Source organism: Malurus melanocephalus, unplaced genomic scaffold (genome assembly GCF_030028575.1).
Source record: "Malurus melanocephalus ecotype Western Australia unplaced genomic scaffold, MMel_1.1 scaffold_184, whole genome shotgun sequence".
In the NCBI taxonomy this organism is placed as follows: Eukaryota; Metazoa; Chordata; class Aves; order Passeriformes; family Maluridae; genus Malurus; species Malurus melanocephalus.
Window position 1 is genome coordinate 318696 of NW_026623416.1, and position 12937 is coordinate 331632.

General features: G+C 51.6%; 1 protein-coding gene across 1 annotated transcript; it reads left to right on the top strand.

Moving 5' to 3' along the window:
* The first annotated feature begins 4424 nt into the window (after nucleotides 1–4424).
* Nucleotides 4425–7026, top strand: SPINK4 (serine peptidase inhibitor Kazal type 4). Its single transcript, XM_057373093.1, has 4 exons — nucleotides 4425–4688; nucleotides 5681–5715; nucleotides 6014–6126; nucleotides 6799–7026. Exons 1-4 carry the CDS (start codon nucleotides 4628–4630, stop codon nucleotides 6851–6853), a joined length of 264 nt encoding a protein of 87 aa, XP_057229076.1. The 5' UTR covers nucleotides 4425–4627; the 3' UTR covers nucleotides 6854–7026.
* Nucleotides 7027–12937: the final 5911 nt, after the last annotated feature.

The window sequence follows — 12937 nt, forward strand, 5'->3', positions numbered from 1 at the left end:
GGAGTGGGAAATCTTTTTTTTTTTTTTTTTTTTTTGCGGGTGTCAATTTACAGATAATTTACAGCGGGTGTCAATTCCCAGATAAACAAGACTGAACATCATATGCTGGGGGCAGCATACCTGCTACAGCTGCCAGCTTCCAGGTTATCTGTGTCAGCTTAGAGCAGGAAGGGATGTCAGCACAGCAGCAAGGGAGCCCTGCCCACCCAGCCCAGCCACGCAGTCTCATCCCATCCCTGACACCAGCACTGGGGCTTGGTGTGCTTTGTGCTTTGTGCTTTGTGCCAAAATTTACTGGGCAAAAAGGAAACTGGTGTCTTCTGCTGTTCTATCTGCTGCACTCGGGATTTGGTCACCCAGCCCTGAGTGCGAGCATGTGGAGAAAGGCAGGTCAGCACCATCCTYAGGCTGCCAAGACATTTAGAGCACGCCTTGTGAAACAGAGGTCTGAACAGGCAGACATAAACACAAGGCAGAGGAGATGCTGGTGCCCTTGGATCAGGGCAAGCTGCAGTAACTTTTGCCCCGCTACAGCTGTAGCTGATTCTCCCTTAGACTGTTGCACTTCCAAGGCCCAGGATACAGCCTGGCTTGGCAGGGAGCTCTGTTCTTCTCCAGACTGACGCCACCTTGGCCCTGACTGCATCTGGCAAGAGTGTCAGCAGGCAGGATCGGCCCGTGCACTCATTGCCTTGTGCTCCCGCAGCCAACAGTGTCAGGGAAATCTTCTGCCATAAAAGAATTAATGGGCACTGCTAGCTGCCTGACAYGCTGCAGTGTTTACTCACGGTAATAAAAAGGAGGGTGATGTGGTTTGATTCCTGAAACTCAGGCTAAATGGCTGGGAAGTGGTGATGGCTGGTCCCCGCCCCAGTTACACAGGGAGATTTCTGGTGTTGGCTTTTGRATCCACGGCATATCCAAAGGCAAACCTCTGGGGGACACTTGCAATTTCTGGTGTCGGTTTTGGTTTTTGTTTTGCCTTTTTGGTTTTGTTCTGGGTTTTTTTTTGGCCTACAAAGGAGAACAAATTGCTCCTTCTCTCTCTTACTTATTGAAGACCTCAGAGTATCCAGAGGAAGAGAACAGGACTGTTATCCTCTCTGTAAAAGCCACCTGGATGCAGGAAGTGAGCTCAAGATGAAAATGAGAGTGGCACTTGCCTCCTCTTTTTGCCTTGCCCCATTGTGYAATAAGAGAATACACGGTGGGCTCTGGGTTGGGCTGCACAAGCAAGGCATCACCCTGCTCTCAGTGCCTGTGGCATCTGCTGGTACTGGGAGGAGCAGCAGAAAAAGAGTTAAAATATCAGTGTCRGTGCAGAATGCGGGAAGGCTGAAAAAAGGCAAGAAATCCAGGAAAGGCAACAGATAACAGCAAGGAAACTGCAGGTGCTGGGTGGAGGGGTGACGACACCAAGGCCACAGCACCGATAAGGCCAGGCAGACATGGGGCAAGAGCCATGTGATGCAATCTGTTTGTCCGGCTGCCATCTGTGCCCACTCAGATGGAAAGCCTGAAAACAGAGCTGCAGTCCCCTGGGAGGGGAAAGGTGCAATAAGGGTTCGAGATGMAATGAGCTGTCCCGGATGAGAGTGTGGACATGGGCTGGTGGGTGCTGTGGGTGTGGGAACAAGTGCAAAGGCAGGGCAGTGCTGTGAGGGAGCAAGTCTGAGATTGGTTTTGGAAWCAGAAATCTCCTTTCTTTTTCTGCTGCTGTCTCCAGCACAGTCTATGTGCCTTGCTGGTGCTGGGACTAGGCCTCCAGCTCCACAGGCAAATCCAGAGCCCTCACATCTGCCCATCCTATGTCTTGAAGCCTCCTACATCACCATCTTAGTGGTGAAAGTGCAGGSAGAAAATGGCACAGCCAGCTGGAGCTGTATAGCCAATGTGAGGGGAAGCAGCCACCAGAACACCTCCTGTCCCACCCGAGCAAGAATTTGCCCAGCTCTTCTTTGAGGGGTASAGCAGGCAGGACTTCCATTCGGGGTTGCAAGATTGTGCTTGGCAGAAAAGCCTGAAAAGAGAAAACCAGGTTGCAAGAGGTCATTTGCCCTTTGTCATCTCYTTGCATATAATTTTAATTTGCTTTGTGAAGGCAGCAGAATTTGAATACCACTGAGGATCAGGAAGATATATTCTGCGTCAGCCAACAGCTTTGCCACAGTGCCATTGACCGTGCTGCCTCCAGCACAGGGGGAACACAGACATTTCCTGCTGCTCCATCCAAGGAGAGTGATCTGGAGCACACAATGTGTCCCAGCAGCACAGCCCCAGCCTGTTGCTCCTGCACTGCTGCTGGCATGATCAAAGAACCTGGCCGTGCTTGGAACCAAAGGCCCCTGAGGTGTTACCRGAGGCATTGCAATCCGCATTTTGATGTTTTCTTGGTAGTAAAAACATTTAAAAGAACAGTAGAACATTTAAAAGAATAGTAGAAGAACATTTTAAAGGCTCGAGATAGCCCTCACCCAGAGCTGTGCAGTGTGTTTGTGTGAGCAGCTTGCAGGAGGAGGGGGCTCTGCGCTGTTCATGTTGTCGAGTGTTGGCTAGGACCAGATTTGCAGGATGTGGATGTAAGGACACACAGCTGTGTGTGYTGGAGACTGACAGCTGCTTGTCCCATGGAGCCATGCTTGTGGCAGGGTCCTTCAGAGCTCACCCAACAAACCCTGTGCGTGGCAGAACTTGATCAGGTATGTATCCCCCTGAGGATGGAGATGTCTCACCTGTCTGCTGGTTTGGGTTGTTCACCCTCTGGGGTAAGGTTTCTCTCCTGACTCCTGACCTGATCATCTCAAGGCTGAAGTTTGTGAGAGTTGCTTTTAATTCTGTCATTTGGCACCACCAAAAAGAGATTGGCTCCATCAGCTTCCCTTCCAGCAGTTGTAGGCTGCTATCAGATCCCCCTTGGCCTCCCTTGTACTAGACTAAACAAGACTAACAGGACCCCATGTGCCTTGGGAACAACTGCTAATGCAGTTAAATATTTACTTTAGTTGAGGGATTTCCAAAGTGGAATAATAATAAAAGCCAAAGGTTATTGCACTGTGTAAACTCCATGAAGAGGGAATATAAAACATGTGCGCAGCTGCCTCAGCCGTGAGGACGAAGATTCTGCGAAGAGGAACCCTGAACTGGTTACGTTCCTGCTCCTCAAAAAGCGGTCACAGCTCTGCTGAGTTGTGTGGAGGCACCTCCAATGTCAAGGATGWAAGGAGCCCCTTGCAGAGTCCACTCCTCTCCCCACAGGGGATGCTAAAGCATTCTCCTYTGTCTCAGTGCGTACCTTCCTCTGGTTACTCTAGGTTAAAGGAACATTAAACACAGTCATGCTCAGATCCCCAGCAAGTGCAAATGTGTGTGCTCTGTGTGTCTGGAGCTCTCCCAGCCTGCTGGTGGTTTCTGCAGGGCACACATCCTGTCCTCACCCCTTGCACACAGGACACATCCCATCTGCTCCTGTGGGGAAGGTGACTCACTGTCCCTTCTGGCCCAGACCTCATTTCAGCAAGTCTGACCCAAAGGAGTTTTTAGTCAATGCTGGTCTTACACTGACTTGATGCCCAGTGGTCCTCTTTCCCATCTTTCATCCTTTAGCAACTGGTTTTGTTTCACCGAAGGGAAGTGGGGACGGGTGTGGAAAATCCAGCTTCTGAGAAAGAGGAGATAAGGGTGCTCACACTGACATCAAGCGTCCAGTCCTGYAGGCAAAGCAGCTGGAATATCCTGGGGTGGTGATGCTTGTTGAAAAGTCATGCTTCTTACCGCTGAGAATCAACTCCAGCCCCTCTGTCCCCTCCCTGCTCTGTGTGCCATCTCTGTGTTAATCTGGGTATTTGTGCACACAGCTCCCTTCCAACACGCTGAATTTTATGATAAAGATASTTTTGCTCTGTCAGTCTCAGCTGCAGCCAAGGTGGTGAGCGGAGTAAGGTATTAAACCACCTCAATGTGGTTTCTCTGAGCACAGGCAGTGACTGCACCTGCAGCTCCCTGCCCCCATGCAGCTGAATTTTGTACCCCCCAGCCCCTCTGCACCCCCAGCCTGTCCCATCCCACACAGTGACTTGCTGCAGCATCATGACAGGCTTCCWGTTGTGTTTGGGGTCCTGACCAGTGCATCAGGCAGTTGACTATTGACCTGTCTGGGTCTCATGGGGTAATGCTCAGTCCACAGTGCCACCACCCAAATCAGCCTGACTTTCCTGGCTTTTCTGTGTCTAGCCTTACAACTCAAATGGAGATCCATCACATGTGAAGAACAGCAGCTGCAAAGCTGAAGGGATGGTTTGGGTGAGACACATTCCAAAGCAGCTGTCTGGGATAAGCAGAGAAGAGCAGATTGCCCAACCCTGACTRTGGTGCAAAGGGATTGTACAGCAGCCTCCGCTGCTGCCACCTGAAGCTCACGAGTGGCACCGGGAARCTGACGAGTGGCACCAGGGAAGTTTATCTGTTGCACGAGAGTGCCTAAGTGATCCCTTTGGGTGCACAGTCCAGCTGCTCCCAGCACAGATCAAAATGCTGCTTTTCCCAGTGTTCCTGAGATAAGGCAGTGCCCTCCCCTATAAAGGCACCATGGGCAGAGCGAGGTGCACGAGCGGATCTGCCTGGACCAACCATGCCTGCAAGGGAGCTGCTGCTGCTGGTGGCAGCAATGGTGACTCTCGTGGCTGCTGGGGGTAAGTCTGCTCTGCTGAGGGAGGCTGGATCATCGGTGGTGGGTGGGAATGACAGAGGAACAATGGGAYGGAGGGAAATGCGTGGTAGGGCAGAAAGACCGAGAAATTCTGGTTTGGAGAGSAGGTGAGGTGAGGGCAAACAAACAGTGGCAGCATGTTGAGGAGAATAACTGGSGCAAACACGCCATGCCCTCCTTATTAGCAGTTTGGGGTAAGGGTTACAGGTAGGTTCATAAAATGTATTGCACTTGGGAGAGGTCTGGGCTAGGGGAGAGTCCACAATGTGAACAGGAACCAGGTCCTGGGAGGACAGCACGTACACTGCCGTAGCTACTGTAGCCCCTGTCCCAATGAACGCTGGCAAGTCTTCGCAAGAACACCATATGCTCAGCATATTTATGTGGGAAACACCTGTTTGCCGGTGCTGGAAGGCCACTGCTACCTGTGTGCTACTGCATTGCTACTGCAGCTGCCTRCGTGTGAGCCTTCCTGCCCTCAGGGCATTGCTGCACGCACATCTGTGCTGGGAACTGCTGCTGCTCTGCCTGGCTGAGAAAAAGGAACCCACCAAACGCTGCTCTCCCTGGAGGTGGCAGCTGTCCAGCTGTGCAATCTCACCAAGTCTCAGCCCTCTGAGGATATCCCGTGCCAAATGCRGTACTGCATGTTTCACATTTCCTGAGATGTGTTGGATGCTGTGTGGAGCTTCTGACCCAGAGACTGGGAGAGAGGGCTGTTGGGAGAGGATTTAGGGGGTGGGCACAGCCATTCCCTGGTTTATCCCAGCCGTGGATGGAAGCTGTGTGCTGTACCGCTGGCAGGGAGGGGTGRGAGTGACATGCAGCAAACTGATCACCCCTGGTGAACCCACAGAACTGAGCCGGTCCTGAGTGGGCTCTGCACAACCTCCCTTCCCTTGGGTTTGGACGTGTCGATATCTCATGCCATCAGTCACAAGCGTGCCACGCTCATGGGTCTTTGCTCTGTTTCAGGGGCAGAGGTGAATGAAGGGAGTGGCCTGAGGACGGTAAGAGGTTTCTGGTTTTCCTTGTTCATGGTTTGAGATGGGCATGCCTGGTGTGCCTGGGAGACTGTTGCCAGCAATCATCCCCACCCTCACGGGTGTTCCAGCCCCAAACCCACACCACAGCCCAGGGTCCCGCTGAGGAATGTGGTGGCCCCTGATCCTCAGTGGGCACACCCTGCTCCATCTGAGGCAGAGGGAGCCAGGCTGTCCATGGCATTTACTTCTGCCTGAGTGTCCTGGTGGGAAGAGAATGGGTGCTGCTGGTTCTGAAATGTGTGCTCTGGTTTCTCCTTTGCAGCCAGTGTGTGAAGATCTGGTGCACCTGCAGGCCTGCCCTCTCCTGTACTTGCCCATCTGTGGGACCGATGGCAATACATATGCCAATGAATGCCAGCTCTGTGTGGAAAAAATGTAAGCTCATACCCTTGGCAGAGACCTCCTGGGTTTGATTTTGGCTGTCTGAAACTGGGTGCTTGCCAAGTATGATCATCCAGGCCTGCCAGCTCCTGGGAAAAGCCATGGCAGGGTGCACTTGTGTGGAAAATAACACAGACTGGGCTGARGAGGGGAGGGATGGCCAACTTGTCAAGTGAGGCTGCAAGGAAGTGTGGAGGAGCTGCACCCAGCCAGTCTGAGGGAGGGGATGCCTGGGGGTACCCAGCAGCAGCCTCCAGTTTCAAATGGGATGGAGCCACACTCTTCTCGGTGCAGGTGACACAACACAGGGCAGCAGCCACAACCAGCAGCCCCAAGAGAGTGAAAATTTGGCACAGGCACCAGGTCAAAGGGGTGGTGCTCCATCAGCGGGGGTTCTCCCTTCTTGGGGGCGGTGGTTGGGGCTCAGATAGAGCCACCATAACCTCACACTAGGGACAGCCCTGCTGTGAGCAGGGTGGGCTGCAGACACACCACCAGTGCCACAGGCAAGCCAGGATGCAGTCACCTCAGCTTCCTAAGACAGGAAAATGAGCAGGTCAATTTTGTAATAGTCAGCTCCATCCCACTTGATGGAATGCAGCCGAGGGATGACTCACAGTGTGGGTTTTTTTGATCTCTTACTCTTTTTTTCCTACATTATTCTAGGAAAACCAGGCAAGACATCCAGATTTTGAAAGATGGGGAGTGTCAAGATGCCTGAGCTTTCTGACAGCTTTCCTGAGCCTAGAAGCAGATTAATTGATTAATTGATTAATTGATTAATTGATTAATTGATTAATTGATCCTGTGTGCTCTGTCCTGATCACACACTTAAGTTGGCTACGGTGAATAATAAAATTACATGCATAATCTTATCTCAACAGCACTTTTTTCATTCATGGCTGGGAGAAAACGGCATAAGCCAGTTCCCACCAAGGGCTACTAAAAGTGCACAATCAAAACAGTATTTMCAATCCACATAACAAACCAGGGTGCTCTGTATCTCATTCACATTCCTGTGAGAAAGGCCATGGGGGAGTAGAAGGAAAAACAAGTCCTGGTGAAGAAGGTGCTGAACAAGTGCAGTTTTGTTTCTGTAGGAGGCAATTTAGCAGAGGGAAAGTAAAGTTTCTCTGGCATGGGAGAAGATAACTCCCTGGCTCCCTGGTAAACTGCTTCACTGCTTCCAGAACTCACGTAAATTGAAAATAGTCACATCTGCACTTCTCATATCAGCTGTTATTCTGCTTTTTATCTAAGGCTCTTTCATAGGGCAATCAGCTCAGGCAGCACATGGGAGCATGGAAAGAGCCTGAGTGGAGATGTTGAACACAAGGTATCCTGGAGGTTTGCTGCTGCAAAAAAAAAAACCCAAACTGAACAATTTTCAGTTCTAGGTTGCTCCCAGTATCAGGGTCACCTTTGAGATTTTGGCAGGGCTCAGTTCCAGTGTCAGTGTGCATCAGCAGTCTTTCGGGCTTCCTCTGCTCTTTCGTCTCCCACTTCTAGCACACAGATACAATTTACTTTTCACAAAATACCTGCAAAAAGGCCCTACAACCTTGGGCATTCAAAGAGCCCGCTTTGCTCACAGTGGCATAGATCAGAGGGCACTGGTTAATGCAGGGCTTGMCTCCTGAGTTCATTTCAGTCCTACCACAGATCTTGTAATTGCACAGTATTACTGGCTGAGATTTATGATCAGGGTGAATTGAAACCTTACAAGGATAGGTCTGTGCTCACCCACAGGAGATCACGCTGCTCTGACTTGCTACAATGCTAGTGTCCTCTACAGCTGGCATTTGCAGGCACCTGAGCAGGAGTCTGGGGTGCATCATGTGCTCAGGTGAGCTCTCCAAAGTCAGTGACCATCCTCTGAGTCTGGGAGATGTGCCATTATCATGGCTACAGTGCTTGGTCAGCTGGAATTGACCCTCTCACCCATTTCTGCACCTTGCTGGAGCCACCAGGTGGGACACTCATGGCACCATACTGCACAGCAAAATTATTGTTGGCAGATTTAATTTATTTGTCCCCAAATAGCCAGGACTGGTCTGSCTGTGTGCTACTCTCTGTGTTGCCAGTCCTTCAGCACAGACCTTGTCATGCCCCCTGCACCATRGGGAAGGGTTTTGGTGAGGTTATGAACCCCACAATACATCCATGGTGAACACCACAAATGCATCGCACACTTCTGTCCTGAGGTTTTCTGCTCCCGCTGCTGCCAACCCAGCCACAGGCAGGATTTATTTGGGCAGCTCTGCCAGGGGAAGGTTATGCCTGGCTTAGCAGGGTGCATAACTGGGGCTCATTGTTCCCTGGGCTGTTCAGGTGTCAGCAGCACCTCAGCCCCACACTGCAGCTCGAGATGCACGGCAGAGGCTGCAGCCCGAGMGTGCGTGTGTGCCGTGTATGCCCTGACAGCCACGACTGTTTATGTGCAGAGGCTAGGAAAAAACAACACACACGGTCCAGAAGCTCTTCTGGAGAGGGAAACCACATGCCTGCAGCACGAAGTGGAGTGTTTATTCAGAAACTGCAGAACTGAAGCGCAGAGTAATGGGCCAGACCGGCAAGGTCAGAGCATGGGCAGCCGCAGGACAGGGTCAGTGTTGACTTTACACACAGCAATTTCAGAGATACTGATCCTCCCCAGGGACTTGTGGATTTGGCTGTTTATTTCACATGGCTCAAAAGCAAGTGGCAGACCAAGGGAAGGGTGCAGGCAGTGATTTAACACCACCACAGACCTCAGGGCCTGTGCAAGACCAGCCTGAATCCACAGCCTGGCAGATCCATGTCTGGCAAGGTCAGGTGAGACTCAGGACRCAGCTGGCGGCACCCAGATGCCTGCAATGCCCTGATCTGTGCCAGAGAGTATGCACACGAATTTGCACTTTTGCACTCTTCCATATATCTGTTCATTTCTCATCTTTTCACACTTCAGTCCAGGCAGGGAAAGAAAGGATTGTCTGCTTTCACAGGCACCATAGTTTGTCAACACAGAGTAGTCCTGCTCCCAGAGCAGCTGCAACCAGGCRAGTTTCTCAAGTCAGGTAGCGAAGGACAAGCCTGCGAGTTGCTTCTCTGTCATTGTCAYGTGAGACAAAACTGGAAAAAGTGCGCTGACACCGTGAGAGTGGCAGGGGTGTAGCTCCCCCAGCTGCCCACGCTGGTCAGGGCTGGATCCCTGACTGCAGGGAGGGATATGGAGGGCTCTGGATATTGCTTTGCAGCAGCCTTGCCGTACCCTCGAGGCCCATGAAGAACTTTGATCCACACATACACCCAAAGCCTGGTGCTGTGTCTACAGTAAAAGCAGTCCCATCAACGGCAGGATCCAGCCCTAGAAGTGCTTGTCCCTTGGACAAAACTTTCCTGGAATATTTGGGTGTTGAAAGCTGTGTGGGGACTGGCACAGTGAGATGTACCCGAGGCTCGGGGTGTTCCCTTACCAAGCAGTTCCGATGACATTTGAGCAGCCTGTGACACTGGAGATGCTGAGGCTGCTGAGCACTCAGGAAACTGGATGCATCCCTGAAAGCAGCCCAGGGCTAGCTGAGCTGACATGTGGAGAGAGAGGGGAGGAATGCAGCACTTGGCACACTGTAAAGTGCCCAGCTACAGCAGTTCATGCAGCCCAGAATGTTCAACCTGCTCGCAGAAATTGCTCAGCAGCAAAGCAGGTGCAGCTTTGGCCACATCTGCAGGGGAGCTCTGCTGGAGGAGAAGAGTTCTCTGCATTGCTGGTGCCTGTGGGACACAGTGTCCCTGGCACTGTGGGCCACACTCTGACTCTCAGAGCACAGACAACTCAAAAGCAGGCAATGGGATCTGTAATTTCCACATTGCTAACATATTACCAAAGCCTTCCTGTGGGATATTAAAATCATTTCCTTGGCATTTAAAGTAATTCACACTCAAGAGACAAGTCTCCTACAGAGATTTTCCTTCCCARGAGACTCAAGTGCCAGCTCTGTAAGATTTTGAAATACAGCTATTCCATTAAACACCTCTAAAGGATCTGCGGGCACTGTGACTTTCTTTTACAAATGCTCTCTTCAAGGTAGAAGACAGACGAGAAGGGGAAACATTCACAGCAGCAGCTCTGCAGTGTCTTGGCAATGTTTTGCTGAGTCAAGAGCCACTTATCAGCTCTCAGCAGGCTCKRGGGTGACTGAGTAGATGGTAGGTGTGAGAAGCTGTTAGCCACAGCCTGAGTGTGCACCCGGTTCCCCTGGAGCACTGAAACACACAGGGATTTCTACCCTTTCTTCCATGTTTCATCCTACCTATAGGCAGCCCAGAACATAGAATATAGAATCATTTAGGCTGAAAAAGGCCCTTAAGACCATAAATCCMACCCTTATTGCAGTACTGCCATGTCCAGCAGGAAGCTACATCCCTAAGCATCATGTCCACGCATCTTTTTAACACCTCCAGGAGCAGCCACTCCACCACAGCCCTGGGCAGTCTGACATCCAGCCTAAAGCCACCCCAGAGGAATGTGAGCTCATTYCCTTTTGTCCTATTGCTTGTTACTTGGGAGAAGAGACAGATCCCACCAGTCTACAGTCTACTGTCAAGCAGCTGCAGAGGACAGTGAGGTGTCCCCTCAGCTTCCTTTTCTTCAAGCTACACCCTCAGCTCCCTCAGTCACTCCTCACAGGACTTGTTTTCTAGACCCTTTGCCACCTTCTTCACTCTTCTTTGGGCACTCTCCAAGCACCTCAATTTGTCCACCTGTGATGGGACAGCCCTGGGTGTGTGAACAGACCAGGGAGCAGAGACTGGAGAGCAGCTCCATGGAAAGGGACCTGGGGGTCCTGGTCTGTGGCAAGTTGAACATGGGCCAGCAGTGCCCTGGCAGCCAGGAGGGCCACCCGTGTCCTGGGGGGAATCAGGGACAGCATCACAGCCGGGCAAGGGAGGGGATTGTCCCGCTCTGCTCTGACCTGGGGCGGCCTCAGCTCCAGTGCTGGGGGCAGTTCTGGGTGCCACAACACAGAACAGACATTGAGCTGTTGGAGAGCATCCAAAGGAGGGCGATGAAGATGGTGAAGGCCCTTGAGGTGAAGCCCTGTGAGGAGGGGCTGAGGTCACTTGGTCTGTTCAGCCTGGAGGAGACTGAGCAGAGACTTCATTGCAGTTACAACTTCCTGGTGAGGGGAAGAGCAGTGGCAGGAACTGATCTCTTCGCTTTTGTGACAGGACCCGAGGGAGTGGTCTGAAACTGAGTCAGAGGAGGTTTAGGTTGGATATCAGGAAAAGGTTCTTCACCCAGAGGGTGGTTGGGCACTSGAACAGGCTCCCCAAGAAAGTGGTCACAGCACCAAGTCTGACAGAGTTCAAGCAGAATTTGGACAATGGTCTAAGGCACATGGTGTGATTTGGTGGTGTTCTGAGCACGGACAGGAGTTGGACTCAATGACCTTGCTGTGTCCTTTCCAGCTCAGTGTATTCTGCGGTCTTGTGACAATGTGTTTTTTGTAATGAGGGACACAAAAACAACGTTCAAGGTCTGGTATGTTTCTCTCCTCCACAAGCAATGCCTTTGCACAGTAAATATCCCACACAGTAAACATCCTCCAGGATACAGTTTTCAGATATCTGCATGACCAGGGTCTCTCAGGCTGTGCAGTGTCCCACAGTGCTCACCAGTTTGGGACACCTTGCCTTCATTCGTGACTGAGCTACAAGGAAATGTGCTGTGAATGACTTGGTAGCCCCACATCTCCTTATGCCATCCATGTTCCTGGCCCACCCTCCCATATCAGAGCTTCCCATATCTGCTCTGCTGCCACCACCCTGCTGCTGCTTTTRGGGCTGTCAGACATACCCCACCTCTCTGGAGGTACCACGTAATCGGCAGTGGACACAGGGCAGCAGCCCTAGAGCAGAGTGGTAACTCACAGGATAAGAATAACATCAGAGATGACCACAGACCTCAGGTTACATCTCAAGAAATCCACACACATGAAGTTTCAAACTCTGGAGCTTCCAGGGACCTAGAGAGAGATTCCTGCTGAGAGCAAAAGACGTACATTAAAAACAAAAAAGAGAGACAAAGSTTGGAGGCAGGCCAGACCTGCTTATTCCTGAGGACAGGAATTGTCCTGCTTTGCCTCAGGACAAGTCCACCGACTGCCCAAGGGAGGTGGGATCATCCCTGCCACAGAGGGCAAGTTTCAGAGGGCCTGGGGGTAGACACGTTGTTAAGTTCTTCTGTCAACCTCTGAAGCACTTTTGGATTCCAGGGAGCAGGGAGGAAAGGGTTTAGGGGCGCTAGCACCTCACCAGTGCATAAGCAATTGAGTGTCTCATGGGGAAAAGTGCTGATAGCAGCTGAGTGCTCTAGAAACTGGCTAAAGAGGGGTCTCTGGTCCACCAGAGCTGTTACACACAATGTGAGCTCGAGCTCTCTGTGCTATCCTGGCATAAGACACTGTGGGCAGCTCAGGGGAGGCCAAGCTGTCCCCTCATCAGCATTGGATCCCTTGCACCAAACAGCAGCTTCCCCTTTGCAGCAGTGCTGGCCCTGCTGATGGTCCTGCAGCCTGTGCAGGGCTGTGAGAGGGGCCACTGGGAGCTGGGAGCAGCCACTAAAGGAAATCATCCTGTGGGAACAAGGGAATGGCTGTGTCTTCCCACTGGCTTTACTGATGCTGCCCATGACTGAATTGTTTTGTTCATAGTCCTGATCCACCAGGGACTGGACCAAAGRATCACTGGGAAGTCCTCCACACAGGCTGGCATGGATTTATTATTCTGCCGGTATTTTGGGAAGGTGGTGCAGCTTTTGGAC

Bases quoted from the DNA above. Each gene is read 5' to 3' on its own strand.
- SPINK4 (XM_057373093.1), top strand. From the start codon at position 4,628: ATGCCTGCAAGGGAGCTGCTGCTGCTGGTGGCAGCAATGGTGACTCTC. The intron at 4,689-5,680 runs GTAAGTCTGCTC...GCTCTGTTTCAG, and splicing joins GACTCTCGTGGCTGCTGGGG to GGGCAGAGGTGAATGAAGGG. The intron at 6,127-6,798 runs GTAAGCTCATAC...ACATTATTCTAG, and splicing joins CAGCTCTGTGTGGAAAAAAT to GAAAACCAGGCAAGACATCC.